Source organism: Rana temporaria, chromosome 4 (assembly GCF_905171775.1).
Source record: "Rana temporaria chromosome 4, aRanTem1.1, whole genome shotgun sequence".
Classification (NCBI taxonomy): domain Eukaryota; kingdom Metazoa; phylum Chordata; class Amphibia; order Anura; family Ranidae; genus Rana; species Rana temporaria.
Window position 1 is genome coordinate 366,058,804 of NC_053492.1, and position 15,436 is coordinate 366,074,239.

Below are 15,436 nucleotides of genomic sequence, written 5' to 3' on the forward strand. Positions count from 1 at the left end.
CTGCTGGGGGATGCAAAAGATTGGATAGTAAAATGCTTTTCCCCTCCTCTAGACCTAAATGAGCAGTCAACCCTTGCATTGTGGGCAAAGCCAACTTCGAGGGGAGCATTTTAGTTCTACTGGAGTAGGAGTTTTTAAATCAATATACACTTCCAAATGTTTTTTTTTTTTTTTTTTTTAAAGACATAGGTGTACTTATATTCCCTGTGTTGTTTGTTTGCCTTGTAATGATGAACTGTAATAATGCTGTGGCTACAGTTTTTAGTGTCATGGCATATCAATTCCCCCATGTCCATGTATTGTTGCAGCTAACCTGTCCCTATGTGCCAAGGGAATGGGACAACTTCTTGTTGTAGGTCTGTGTTGCAGTACAATTGTGGGAGTGCTAATGTGATGAACAATCTCCCAGCTTCATGCGTGAGCTTTCTGTGTGTCTGTAAATGCTCTCCATGCCTGTGTCGGTGTCAGATCTAATTACTGTGTAGTTCTCACATGCACCAGCATTAGACTGAGAGACGCAGGGATTATGGAATATGTCCGGTCTCACACTACAGACTGAGGTCATGCATGAGCCTGTGCAAAGCCATGCTTCATGCCTCATTTCAACACAAAAATAATCTGCTGACAGGGGAATGTGAAGATTTATTCTGCTATGTGCAACCATGAAACAACATGATCAGTTCACACTTAATGCAGGTGAAAAACACAAAGTGCAAGTAGGGGTGTTTACCATGACTTTATGATAACATTTATTTTCATAGACCATGGGGTTATTTGCAGACTACCTTTAGGTGATTGATCACTGGTAAAAAACTTACAAGGGCTGCCCCTAGAGCTCTTCCTCATAACCCCACCCATTCCATGAGAGTCCAGTTTTGCTACTGCCCTTAGATAAAGAAACTGTTTTCTTCTTGAGAAATATTTTACTTTTTTAAACCATTCAATGTTTTTCTCTGAAGCATCTATCAAGATTTGACTGTTATTTGCCCTGGGATATCTGGGGCCAGCTTGTAAAGATTGGTTTGGGCACTGAATCCTGCAAAGGCACTTGACTTGGGATATTGATCAACGCGTGTAGTTAGCCACAGGGTGACATACAGGTCCACAGCTGTGGTCCAGTTCTGTAGTTGTCAGACCCTGGCAACTCACGGTGGCAGGCAAAACCTGAACCCTTAGTGGTTCCAGAATTGTTGATAAGGTAAGACAAGATTCACTTTATGTTAGAGCAGAAATAAAGGGAGGAATACACACCTTTCCTTCAATGGTTCCCATCCATGTTGACTCCCAAATGTGACTAGAGACTGAAAGCTGTCTATGACAGTTCGGTCACTGTCAGAAATTCTGGTGCTCCATGGACACTTATGTATTACCAGCAGAGCCGGTACTAGGGGTGGGCAGGGGGGGGGCAGAACTGCATCCAAAAATAAAAAATAAAAATGAATAGCCTATTAAAAGATAAAATAAGGAAACAGCATCTGTTGCAATTTTTACCACCACTTCTAGAGATTTTCCCTTTGTTTTATTTTTTTACCACTGAATGTCCTCATTCTGATGGCCAGTTTTAGGGGTGAGCTTCGTATTCGAGTCAAACTCATGTTCGACTCGAATATCGTATGTTCGATCGTTCATCGAAATACGAACAAAACAGGTCGTTCGCGCCAAATTCGAGTTACGTTTCACAGACCATAATTCACTGCGGCATCGCTGGCTGATGATTGGCCAGCATGCTTGGCCAATCACAAAAAATGGAGAGCCATAATTGGCCAAAGCCAGGGTGGCTTTGGCCAATTATGGCTCAGGGGGTTTAGTACACGCCCCACACTATAAAAGGCCGTCTGCAGGTCGGCCTTGTGTAGTGTGTTTGCGGTGGTTAAGAGAGGACAGATAGAGTGTAATTTTTTGCAGGTAGATAGAGCAGGCAGGCAGGCAGGCTAGTCAGTTAATGTTACAGTGTGTAGAGGATATATATACATCCCAGGTGTTGTACATATATTTATACACTGTATAGTTTAGCTAGATCAGTTCTTCCTAATTTACTGATTGTGCTAGCTGCAGTATTCTTACGTGGTTTATTGCCTGTGTCCTCTGTAGTTTGCACCTAAAGCTACTTGGTGTGTACTGGCTGTGTGCTCTGTAGTTTGCACCTAAAGCTACTTGGTGTGTACTGGCCGTGTGCTCTGTAGTTTGCACCTAAAGCTACTTGGTGTGTACTGGCCGTGTGCTCTGTAGTTTGCACCTAAAGCTACGTGGTGTGTGTACTGTCTGTGTCTGTGCTATTTTTCACAATGATTTTCATCCATATTGCAGGGACCGGACATTACATTAAAGCCACAAGCAGTTTTAAATTACTTTTTTCTTATAGTAATCTCATTTTGTGCAGGGACAGTTCTAAACACGTGCCACTTCACAGGCATACTATAGACACCCAGCAGGTACAATATTTAAAGGAATTTTTCATTTATTTTTATTTAAGCATCATTAAAATCACTGCTCCTCAGGAGCAGTGATTTTAATGATGCTTAAATTAAAAAAATAAAAAATTCCTTTAAATATTGTACCTGATGGGTGTCTGTAGTATGCCTGTGAAAACGTCTTTCAGAACCCGGGTCTTGCCCGAGGGAACATTTATCAATGGAAAATGTGGGGAAAAAAATGAAAACACATTTTTTTTTTTACACAAAGTTGTCCGTTTATAAGATATTTCCAACACATAGCATTTAGATAGCAAAAATGACATCCCAAAATACATTCTGTTACTTCTCCTGAGTACAGCGATACCACATGTGTGAGACTTCTACACAGTCTGACCACATACAGAGATCCAACATACAAGGAACATACAAGTCAGGTGTTCCAGGGACACATAGCATGCACATACCAAGAATTACACCCCAAAATACATTATGCTGAGCAAAGTGTAAACAAAAGATTACCTGTGGTTTTAGTTCTACACAGCAGGGTAGCACTGGTCCAGGCAGCAGGCAGGCACTTGGTCAGCAACGGCATACACAATTGTCCAGGCAGAGATACTGTCCCGTCAGGGTCAGTGCATGAAGAGATATTGTCAGCAGTGCCAAAAATATTGGTCCTGGTAGTAGGCAGGTCCATGTCCTGTGGTCAGTTCATTCAACAGGCAGAGGCATGATGGCATAGGTCCTACAGGCAGCAGAAGTAGGGCATCGTTCAGGACAGAATGGGGACAGGGGTAGAGGCTTCTCCCACCCAAATCTCTTTGAAGCCTCCGAGTCTCCAGACCCTAATCTAGGATGAGAAAACAAAAAAAAAATGTTTTCTTCATCCAGAAAAACTTTTCTGGAGCCTCTCACATATGTGAGACCCCTGTGTTGAATCCCACTAGTCCAGTAGCAGGGTACAAGATCAGTCCATGAGGCAGGCAAAAGGCATGGTCAAACAGTCCAAGGTCAGTTCCAGATCAGGCAGAGGCATTACAGAATCGTTAGGCAGAAGCATGGTCGAATAACAGTCCAGGGTCAGTTCCAGATCAGGCAGAGGTATTATAGAATCGTTAGGCAGAAGCGTGGTCGAATAACAGTCCAGGGTCAGTTCCAGATCAGGCAGAGGTATTACAGAATCGTTAGGCAGAATCGTGGTCGGATAGCAAGCCAGGGTCAGTTTCAGAGCAGGCAGTTGCATAAGGGGTGTGAAGGTGTGTGAAGGCAGGAACGGAGGATTATGTTTACCATACTTCACTGATAATTTAGTGAAGTATGGTAACGGCGAAAACAGCCAACTACACAGAGGCCTGGTTGGGAAGGACAATCGGCACAATAATAAACTGTGTCTCGTCTGACTCCTCCACTGGTACACACCTTACATTTTTCTTGACGTCGTCGGCCGGTTGCTGTGGGAGGGACTTTATCGGGAAAGTGACGCTCGGAGAGTCGACTAAAAACATCAGATCGGATGTTTTGGGGTGGGCCGTTTGGAATATAAGGGCAGTGATAAGGTCCTCCTGGTAGCCAAGGAAGCATTTGGGGTTTTGGGTGGAGTTGCGGTATATAATATATGAGTTGTATATGGCCAATTGAAAAAAATTAATTGCAACTTTTTGTACCAATGGTACGTCCGCCTTGTGGCAAGGTAGGGTTCGAGCATCTGGTCATTAAAGTCGACTCCCCCATAAACAAATTGTAGTCCTGGATGCATGTGGGCTTTTGGATGGGGCCATTCCTTCTGGGGATTTCAACGATGGTATCATTGTGGATGAAAGACAACATATACACGTCCCTTCTGTCCCTCCACTTCACTGCCAGAACCTCCTCGTTTTGCAGACTTGACGATTCTCCTCTTCTCAGCTTCTTATTTACGAGACTTTGAGGAAAGCCCTTCCGATTTTTTCTGAAAGTGCCACATGCTGGAGTCTGCTTCCGGTGAAGGTTGTGGAACAGGGGAAGAGAGGTGTAGAAATTATCTACGTATAGATGGTAGCCTTTTTCCAATAGGGGGTTCATGAGTTCCCAAACAATTTTCCCACTTGATCCCAAGTAGTCTGTGCAATTAGGGGGATTCAGCTGGGTGTCCTTGCCTTCGTACACTCTGAAGGCATACAGGTACCCTGTGACTCGGTCACACAATTTGTACACCTTTACACCATAGCGGGCCCTTTTGCTGGGGATAAATTGTTTTATTTGAAGCCTGCCACTAAATTTAATAAGGGATTCATCCACACATATGTGTTGGTCCGGGGTATACAATTGGGGGAATTTTTCAGAAAAATAATTCAGTAAGGGCCGAATTTTGAAAAGCCTGTCATGATTTGGGTGATTTCGGGGATGGCACTGGGTATTATCGTGAAAATGTAGGAATCTCATGATGGCAAAGTATAGGGATCTGGGCATTACATTGGAGAAGATTGGCATGTGGTAGATGGGGCGTTTGGACCAAAAGGAACGCAAAGTGTTTTTTGGGTTGAGTCCCATACAAAATGTGAGGCCTAGAAATGTTTTCAACTCCGTCACCGTTAGATCTCTCCAGTCATTAGATCAAAAAAATCGATTGGGGAAAAATTCTCTGGCCCAGATTCTCGTATCTCGGCGTAAAACTATGCGGGCGTAACGTATCTCGTTTACGTTACGCCGCCGCAAGTTTTACGGGCAAGTGCTTAATTCACAAAGCACTTGCCTGTAAAGTTGCGGCGGTGTAGCGTAAATCCTCCGGCGCAAGCCCGCCTAATTCAAATGATCCGGGTAGGGGGCGTGGATCATTTAAATTAGGCACGTTCCCGCGCCGAACGTACTGCTCATGCGCCGTCCCTAAAATTTCCCGACGTGCATTGCGCTAAATGACGTCGCAAGGACGTCATTGGTTTCGACGTTAACGTAAATGGCGTCCAGCGCCATTCACGGACGACTTACGCAAACATCGTAAATTTTCAAATTTCGACGCGGGTACGACGGCCATACTTAACATTGACTGCGCCTCATATACCCAGGGGCAACTTTACCGCGTCGCAAATCTTACGTAAACGTTGTAACTTCACTGCGTCGGTCGGCGTACGTTCGGGAATTCGCGTATTTTGCTAATTTGCATACTCGATCGGGAAAACGACATCGGCGACACCTAGCGGCGAAAAAAAATTGCATTTAAGATCCGACAGCGTAAGAGCCTTACGCCTGTCGGATCTAATGGTTATCTATGCGTAACTGATTCTAAGAATCAGTCGCATAGATACGACGGCCCAGATTAGGACTTATGACGGCGCACATGGCGTTGCGCCGTCGTAAGCCCTTTCAGAATCTGGGCCTCTGTGTCCACCTGGACTCCTGGCTGGGCAGTGAAAGGGGGAATGTTGGCTTCTCCTTCCACTACTGAAGACTGGCTCATAATTGACATGCGATTCTGAGTCGGAATTGGAAATAGAATCTGAAAGATTGTCTTTTTGACATGGTTGCTGGTGGTGATGCGACTACACAGGTGTGTGCTAAGCCTTCACTGATGGGCACTGATGAGGTGGAGCAGATGGGCACTGATGAGGTAGAGCAGATTGGCACTGATGAGGTGGAGTAGATGGGCACTGATGAGGCGGCACAGATGTGCACTGATGAGGCGGCACAGATGTGCACTGACTAATTGCACAGCTGTGCACTGATGAGGCAGCACAGATGGGCACTGATTGGCACAGGTGGGCACTGAGGTGGCACTGATGAGGCGGAACAGATGTGCACTGATGAGGCGGCACAGATGGGCACTGATGAAGCGGCACAGATGGGCACTGATTGGTGGCACAGATGGGCACTGACTAATTGCACAGATGTGCACTGATGAGGCGGCACAGGTGGGCACTGATTGGCACAGGTGGGCACTGATTGGCACAGGTGGGCACTGATGAGGTGGCACAGGTGGGCACTGCACAGATCACTGACAGCATAGGTGGTCCCAGACTGGCACAGGTGGTCCTAGACTGGCACAGGTGGGCACAGATTGGCACAGGTGGGTGCAGATTGGCACAGGTGGGTGCAGATTAGCACAGGTGGGCACAGACTGGCACAGGTGGACACAGATCCCTATGGGCACTGTATGGGCACTGTGATGGCACTGTATGGGCACTATGATGGCACTGTATTATCGCTGGGCACTGTAATGTCACTGTAATATCACTGGTAACTCACAGATCGCTCTCCCTCCTCACACGCTGTCTCTGTGTGAGGAGGAGAGCCGGCAATGAGAGATGATCTTATATGTTCACGGCGATCTGTGATTGGCTGTGTCCAAGGGACACAGAGGAGAGACTGTGGCAATTTTTGTCAAATCAATGTGGCCTGCGGATGCAGGATTTGCAAGTCAGGCTAGCTGGGATCAGTAATTCAAGCTGCTAATCAACTAGGCAGCAAGGAGGGGGTACTGCAGGCCCCTGGCCTATTAACAAGTCAGCCAGTTCCGCCAGCATCTGAGATTATTCAGAGTGATTCCTTGTATAAAGTGAAGATGATGGGACAGGAGGACTAATAGTTTACAGTGGAAGTGCAGGAGGAGAGGAGTCCTGGGAGTAATGCCGCGTACACACGATCATTTTTCGGCATGAAAAAAAAACTGTGTTTTTCGGCATGTAGAAAAAACGAAGTTTTTCCAACTTCATCATTAAAATGACGTTACCCACACACCATCGTTTTTAAAAAATGCTCTAGCAAAGCGCGGGTGACGTACAACACGTACGACGGCACTATAAAGGGAAGTTCCATGCGGATGACGCCACCCTTGTGGCTGCTTTAGCTGATTCCGTGTTACTAAAAGACGATTCGCGCTTTTCTGTCTGTTACAGCGTGATGAATGTGCTTACTCCATTATGAACGGTAGTTTTACCAGAACGAGCGCTCCCATCTCATAACTTGCTTCTGAGCATGCGCGGGGTTTTTAACGTCGTTTTAGCCCACACGCGATCGGTCGATTTTAAAGCATGTTTTAAAATTTTGGGACCGAAGGACAATAGACCGATGGGCTATACACACGGTCGGTTTGGACCAATGAAACTGAACCTCAGTCCATTCTCATCGGTTTTGTCCGACCGTGTGTATGCGGCCTTAAAGTATACATGTTGCATTCTGTGTCAACAATGTCTTTCAAAATTGCACTGCAATGCTGTAGTGCAGGGATTTTTTTTTGCCAACTGTGATGAACTCGTTGCTGAAAGCAATTCATATACAATATATTATATTTCAATTTTTATGCTTTTTTTTTTGTCCTAAAATATAAAATATACATTCGAGAAATATTTGTTCAGAATTCTTCTAGAATTTCTTTGAATGGAGAGAGAAAATACACATGGGGATTGATTTACTAAAACCAGAGAGTGCAAAATCTGGTGCAGCCATGCATGGTAGCCACACAGGCCCGGATTCTCAGAGGACTTACGACGGCGCAGCGCCATGTATGCCGTTGTAAGTCCTAATCTGAGCCGTCGAATCTATGCGCCTGATTCTTAGAATCAGTTACGCATAGATATCCATTAGATCCGACAGGCGTAAGTCTCTTACGCCGTCTGATCTAAACTGCATTTTTTTTTACCGCTAGGTGTCGCTTCCGTCAAATTCCGCGTCGAGTATGCAAATTAGCTAGATACGCGAATTCCCAAACGTACGCGCGGCCGACGCAGTAAAGTTACGATGTTTGCGTTGGGCTTTTCCCAGCGTATAGTTGCCCCTGCTATATGAGGCGCAGCCAATGTTAAGTATGGCCGTCGTTCCCACGTCGAAATTTAAAAAAGTTACGTTTGCGTAACTCGTCCGTGAATGGGGCTGGACGTAATTTCCGTCCACGTCAAAACCAATACGTCCTTGCGGCGTATTTGGAGCAATGCACACTGGGAGATTTCCACGGACGGCGCATGCGCCGTTCGTGAAAAACGTCAATCACGTCGGGTCACAGTAGTTTAACATAAAACACGCCCCCCCTTCCACATTTGAATTAGGCGGGCTTACGCCGGCCAATTTACGCTACGCTGCCGCAACTTACGGAGCAAGTGCTTTGAGAAAACAGCACTTGCCCGTGTAAGTTGCGGCGGCATAACGTAAATCGGATACGTTACGCCGCCACAAAGATACGCCATTCTACGAGAATCTGGCCCACAGTTTCTAACTTCAGTTTGTTCAATTAAGCATTGACAGAATTTTTTTTTTTTTTTTTTAAGCTGATTGGTTTCCATGATGTGAATGAATGTTTTTTTTAAATAAGAACTACACAAAAACTCATTCGTATATGTATTATTTCTTGTTTTTGATATGTTGAACTGAAGGTCCTGTATTGAACCTGTCCATTCATAGACCCTTCTACCTGTACTGGCTGTCAGTCTGAGGATTTTCCCCTTATTATGAATGTATGATTACATACATTTGGGCATTTAGCCTGTTTTCACTCAAAATGCTTTTATCCTAAACACAGGGCCTTTTTTGATGTGTCAGACACCTTTGGCCTTTTTCTTGATCGTGGAAAATAAAATCTTTCCAAAAGTCTAAACAGAAGCAAGTTTATTTCCTGTAGTATGATTATGGCCAATTAGCCCTTTAGCAAGAATCAAATCAGAACCTAAGTCATATTAGTGAAAAATCACATCTTAACTTTTTATAAACATAAACTGTGGCTGCAAACATGGATTTAAATGTTTTTAGGTTTTTCCGAGTTCTACAATTTCAAGCCATCGTAGGCATTTTTAAAGCCAAATATTTAGTATGTTAGCGTTTTTATCTATTACTATCGCCCTGCCACTACTAACACTTTTTGATTGCGCCTTTTCCTATTAGGCCCTGCTTCCTTGCCTTTCACTTTATTTTTTAGCTTGTACACCACAGATGTTCAATTAGGTAACCACTGTTTCGTAAACTGCTAATTTGCCTAATTCAGATTTACTGAATAGCGTGATTCCAACCAAAATTTTGTCTGGAAGGCAGAGTTTATCTGAGGATAGTGAAAGTGTAACGTTACACGATGTTCACATTGTCTTCACTAGCTGAGTGCTGAATGTATCAATATGTTTCAATTACCCCTTCCTTTTGTTTTTTTCATAGCCATGTTGTAAAGTATACCCATATGGCCTGCAAACATACCAGTCCCTTGTCCCAAAATGCTCCGTAAAATGTAATCTTATCCATGCAGCCACAAGAGTACATTCTGATTGCACTTGGAATAGAGCTGCTGAAATTTCCTAGGAAGAAGAATTGGAACTGACATTCTTATTGGTGCTTGAACAAAGGGTACAATATACCATGAAAAATATGTGGATGATAAATGTCTAGATGTCTTAATGTGTAAAATTACTTGGGAACAGCTATAGCGATTGTACATTTTTATTATCAACAGACTTCAGTATTACAGTGGGCCACGATTATTCATATAAAATTATTTTTGTCTTGCATAGGCGATGGAATTAAACTTGCATGCGATTATCTGATAGATCTCTGTTGTATTCAGTTCCACATTAAAAGAAGAACCAGCAGTTTTTACAGGTAGCCATTTTGTTTTATTTATATATTTATTATATTTACAGTGTATGATAATCTGTGATGGATATTTTTTGTTTCTATAGGACCATGTGGATTTCTACCTAGATTTATGCACATCTTATCCATTCAGTATATTTCCCAAATTTTTGTCTCTGAAAACATATCTTACATCCAAAGAGAGTTTAGAATGAGCTAAGTCCCTGGTGACCAACCAGTGGCCCATCAGCACTCAGCATTCTGTCATATCAGAAGCTTGCAGCTAGCACCAAGGGGAGTGGTGGATCCCGAGAGGAGATCTATAGTTAGACAACAAGGTTAATGAAAAAAAGAATAAATTAATAAAATGGGCAGACTCGATGGACTACTCAGTCTTTTTCTGCTGTCACTTTTATATGTTTCTATGTTGCTGGAGCCTTGAAGAAGAGAACAAAATTTGAAAGCTTGCACCTCAGAGTATATTATTGGCTACATGAAAGTTATTGTCTACGTTTTGCTTTCAGCTAGCTTCAAACGGCTTTTATTGAAATCTTCAAAGCACCCTCAGTTCAAGTTTTGGAAGAATGAACACAGATTTTTAAGCGTTACCCTAATAAAAAAAAAAGGATTCTGTTCCTTCAAAGTATGTTATACAGCACAGTGCTGTGTAATTTGGCCTCCCGTATCACCTGCAATACCTGGATGATCTTGCCTGGCTCTGCCCTCTGCCTGTAAACTGACCATGGTTTATCATGGCTGCTGAGCCCTGACACCGTGGTCAGTTTACATGTCTCCGTCATCCGCAGCTCTGCTCTCTGCTCTCATGTGTCTTCTATGCCCTCCTCCACCCTTCCCTTCCTGCCTGTCAGTTCTGTGTAAGGGCCTGCCCCCCTCCTGCTGCTGAAATAACTGTCATAACTTTATATAATCCTGTTTGTTTCCCTAATGCTGTGTGCCCTGTCTAAGAGCGCCTCCTTGGCACTCACGTGACCATCCGGCTTTCTTCTCTCTCCTCCAGACTGTCATCAGCGGGGGATTTTCAGCCTCTCTTGCTCTACCTGTCAGATCGGGAGTGGGGAGAGCTGGCTGGTCACGTGAGTGCCGAGCAGCGCTCTGAAATTAGATATACACAACATTTGTTTTATAAAACACATAGACAGGGGCACACAGCATTAGGGAACAAACAGGATTATATAAAATTATGACAGTGGCTTAACAACCACTTTAATGGGAACACTGACAGTCACACTTCTGCACTGCTTAACATTTGTTAAAAGCCTGCTGCAGCCTACTAGCATCTGACAGTCAGCACGCCCATCAAGATTCCCATCCCAAAACGGAGGTTTACATTTAGGACTTGTCGACTGTGCTATAGCTGAAAGACGGCTACAGCGCAGTCATCCAGTTCTAGGAGGGCATCTGTTGACATTCTCCCAGAACCCTGCCCCCCCTGCATGCCCTTTCGGTGAGCATTCGGCATGCTCTGTGATCATTGTGTCCTACAGACACAGATGATTGCATATGAAGGTAACGGGCCAATCACAAATTTGTAAACAATTGCCGGTTATCGGCATTTCCTTTCCTAAGTGCTGTAACAGCGTGAGGCAAGGAGAGCCAGTAACCAGCTATGCTGGTTTACACTGATTTACACTGATAATCAGTGCCCTGATTATCCGTGCAACCCCATCAGTGCAGCATATCATTGCCCATCAGTGAAGTCTCATCAGTGCAGCTTATGAGTGCCCATCAGTGCCACCTCATCAATGCAGCCTTATTAGTGCTTATCAGTGCAGCCTCATCAATGCCCATCAGTACAGTCTTACCAGTGCCCATCAGTGCAGCCTCATCAGTGCACATCAGTGAAGAATAAATATAATTTATTTGCAAAATTCTATAAATGAAACAAAGAAAATGTTTTTTTTTTAATCGCCAGCGGTGATTAAATACCACCAAAAGTAAGCTCTATTTGTCTAAAAAAAATGATAAACATTTCATTTGGGTTTTATGACCGTGCAATTGTCATTCAAGGTGCGACAGTGCTGAAAATGGGCCTGGTCAGGAAAGGGGTGAAAGTGGACAGTAGGCAAGTGGTTAAAGGCTTCAACAAAGCTACTTGAAGCTGACACAAAAGTTTCCATTTCTTCTGTAAATATTTGCTGTCCAAATTGGTCCTTCACGTATTGAAGCCCATATGCTTTCAGTATCTGTGTATTCTTAAAGGTCTCCACGCTATGAATGTACTCTGTTGCTGTTCCTCTTAATTGATATGGCTTTGTTCAGGCATCCAACAAGAAAAGCATTCTTCTGGATGGATTACAAAAAAAGAGCCTCAGTCTTCTTGTTTTCCACTAGAGGGCAGGAGATGAATACAATTAAGTTGTATTTATTTTTACGCTAGTACAGATAATTGTTTAAACAAAGAATTACATTCTTTCCACTTACTTAAATATATATGTGAAAGTGTGAGCATAATGTATATAATTTTATCAGTTTGTTTAACCACTTTAGCCCCGAAAGGATTTACCCCCCCAATGACCAGGCCATTTTTTCGCAATACGGCACTGCGTTACTTTAACTGACAATTTGCGTGATGCTGTACACAAATAAAATTTATGTCCTATTTTTCCTACAACTAGAGATTTCTTTTTGTGGTATTTGATCACCTCGGCGGTTTTTATTTTTTGAGCCATATACAAAAAAAGGCCGCCAGCTTTGAAAAAAAATATATATTTTTTACTTTCTTCTATAGTACATATCCCCCCTCCAATTTTTTTTATTTTAATTAATTTCTTCATCAATTTAGGCCAATTTGTATTCTGCAACATATTTTTATAAAAAAAATCCCAATAAGCACATAGGGCCAGATTCACAAAGGAGATACGACGGAGTATCTCAGATACTCCGTCGTATCTCTCAGAGTATCTATGCGACTGATTCATAGAATCAGTTACGCATAGATATCCCTAAGATCCGACAGGTGTAATTGTTTTACACTGTCGGATCTTAGGATGCAGTACCGCAGCCGCCGCTGGGGGGAGTTTGCGTCGTAAACCAGCGTCGGGTATGCAAATTAGGAGTTACGGCGATCCACGAAGATTTTTCCCGTCGTTACGGCGTCGCAAGTGTTAGATTTCCGTCGCAAAGATAGGGCACCTTTAACATGGTGTAAAAGTACTCCACCATGTTAAAGTATGCCTGTCTTTCCCGCGTCGCTTTTGATTTTTTTTAACATTTTTAAATTTTCCCGGCGTAAGTCTTTTTTTCACGTCACGATTCACAAAACGTCGGGAGATTTGCGACGGGAGCATGCGCAGTACGTCCGGCGCGGGAGCGCGCCTAATTTAAATGGTACCCGCCCCATTTAAATTGGGCCGCCTTGCGCCGGACCTGTTTACGATACACCGCCGCAAATTTCCAGGTAAGTGCTTTGTGGATCGGGCACTAAATCGGAAAACTTGCGGCGGTGTAACATAAACCGGTTACGTTACGCTGCGCCCGCTCTACGTGAATCTGGCCCATATTGATTGGTTTGCACAAAAGTTATAGCGACTACAAACTACGGGATAGATTTATGAACTTTTAATAATGGCGTGATTATCGATTTTTAGCGGGACTGCAACATTGCAGCGGACAAATCTGACCCTAAGTGACACTTTTTGGGGACCAGTGACACCAATACAGCGATCAGTTCTACAAAAAAATGCACTGATCACTGTATAAATGACACTGGCAGGAAAGGGTTAATCAGGGCAAACAAAGGGTTAAATGTGTTCCCCCAGTGTGTTTTCTTACTGTGTGGGGAAAAGTGCTGATAAGAGCAACACAGAGATCGCTGTTCCTGATCATTAGGAACAGCAGATCTCCATGTTGTCCCCTGTCAGAACGGGGTTTGCCGTTCAGCTTCTCTGTACCATGATCGCAGATGGCCGGTGGACATCAGGTCCGCCGGACACACGCACCAGCTCCTCCTCCTACAGGTACATTGTTTCACGCAATAGAGCCGCCCTGCCACAGTATATATGTGGTGGGTGGTCTTTAACCACTTGCCGACGTGGCGGGCTATGTAAACAAGGCATTTCCCTGTTCTGCCTAGTGACATGGCAGGGATCTACTGCTCCCTGTCATCGGGAGCAGTGATCTGTCATGTCATTTTAGCCCATCCCCCCCCAGTTAGAATAACTCCCTAGGACAATGGTCCCAAAATAGTGTCAAGCGTCCGATGTGCCCGCCATAATGTCACAGTCCCGATAAAAAATCGCAGATCGCCACTATTACTAGTAAAAAAAATACTAATAAAAATGCCATTAATCTATCCCCTATTTTGTAGACGCTTTAACTTTTGCGCAAACCAATCAATATATGCTTATTGTAATTTTTTTTACCAATAATATGTAGAAGAATACATATCGGCCTAAACTGAGGAAAACATTTTTTATTTACATATTTTTTGGGGATATTTATTATAGCGGAAAGTAAGAAAAAATTGCTTTTTTTTCAAAATTGTCGCAAAGGTGATCAAAAGATTTAAAATTTAATTCTTGCACTGACTGTCTTTGACATTGCCCCAGCCCCTGTTCAAATCCAATCCGAGGAAAAAAACAGGGACAGACTTGGTCCGAGGACAGTGACCTTAATCCGGGGGGCTGTCCCCAGAAAGCGGGGATGTCTGGTCACCCTACATTAAATCTTAAATACATTTCAGTGATGTTTCAAACCTGTTGTCTCTATTCAACCATTGTTTAATCAATCAGATAAAAGAATTTCTTTTAAAAAAAAACTTTCATTTAAAATTTTGGATACAATAAGACCCCTTTCACACTGAGGCCTAGTACACACAAGAGGATTATCCGCTGGAAACGGTCCTCCGGACCGTTCCCGCGGATAAATCCTCTGGCGGATTTTGATCTGATGGTTGTACTAACCATCAGATCGAAATCCGCGCGGAATCCATCCGCGGTGACGTGTCGCGCCGTCGCCGCGATGATGACGCGGCGACGTGCGCGACGCTGGAAGGTAAAGACTTCCCACGCATGCGTCGAATCATTACGACGCATGCGAGGGAGGGGATCGGACGGATTGATCCGGTGAGTCTGTACAGACCACCGGATCAATCCGCTGGACAGGATTCCAGCGGATAGATTTCTTAGCATGCTAAGAAATTTTTATCCGCTGGAAATCAATCGGGCCGAAAAATATCCGCGGATAAATATCCACTGGGCCGTACACACCACAGGATCTATCCGCTGGAACTGATCCGTGGATAAATACCAGCGGATAGATCCTCTCGTGTGTACGGGGCCTGAGGAGTTTTTCAGGTGGTTTATCGCTAAAAATAGCTCCTGCCCAGTAGTCTCACTGAAGCGATGCGCTGGTGGAATGGCTCCAAAAGTCCTGCCAGCAGCATCTTTGGAGTGGTGAGAGGAGCGGTGTGTTTACCGCTCCTTCCCGTTGAAAGCAATGGGACACCGCGATAATATCGCCTGCAATGCGCCTCTGCAGAGGCGCAT

At 44.0% G+C, this 15,436-nt stretch overlaps 1 protein-coding gene across 1 annotated transcript in view; it reads left to right on the top strand.

Moving 5' to 3' along the window:
* The window catches only part of WDR27 (WD repeat domain 27), a 453,976-nt gene that overhangs the window by 182,874 nt on the left and 255,666 nt on the right, over positions 1 to 15,436 (top strand). The window contains exons 18-19 of the mRNA XM_040350915.1: positions 4,870 to 4,894; positions 9,905 to 9,956. Coding sequence (XP_040206849.1) covers positions 4,870 to 4,894; positions 9,905 to 9,956 — 77 coding nt within the window. The remainder of the gene's footprint in view (positions 1 to 4,869; positions 4,895 to 9,904; positions 9,957 to 15,436) is intronic.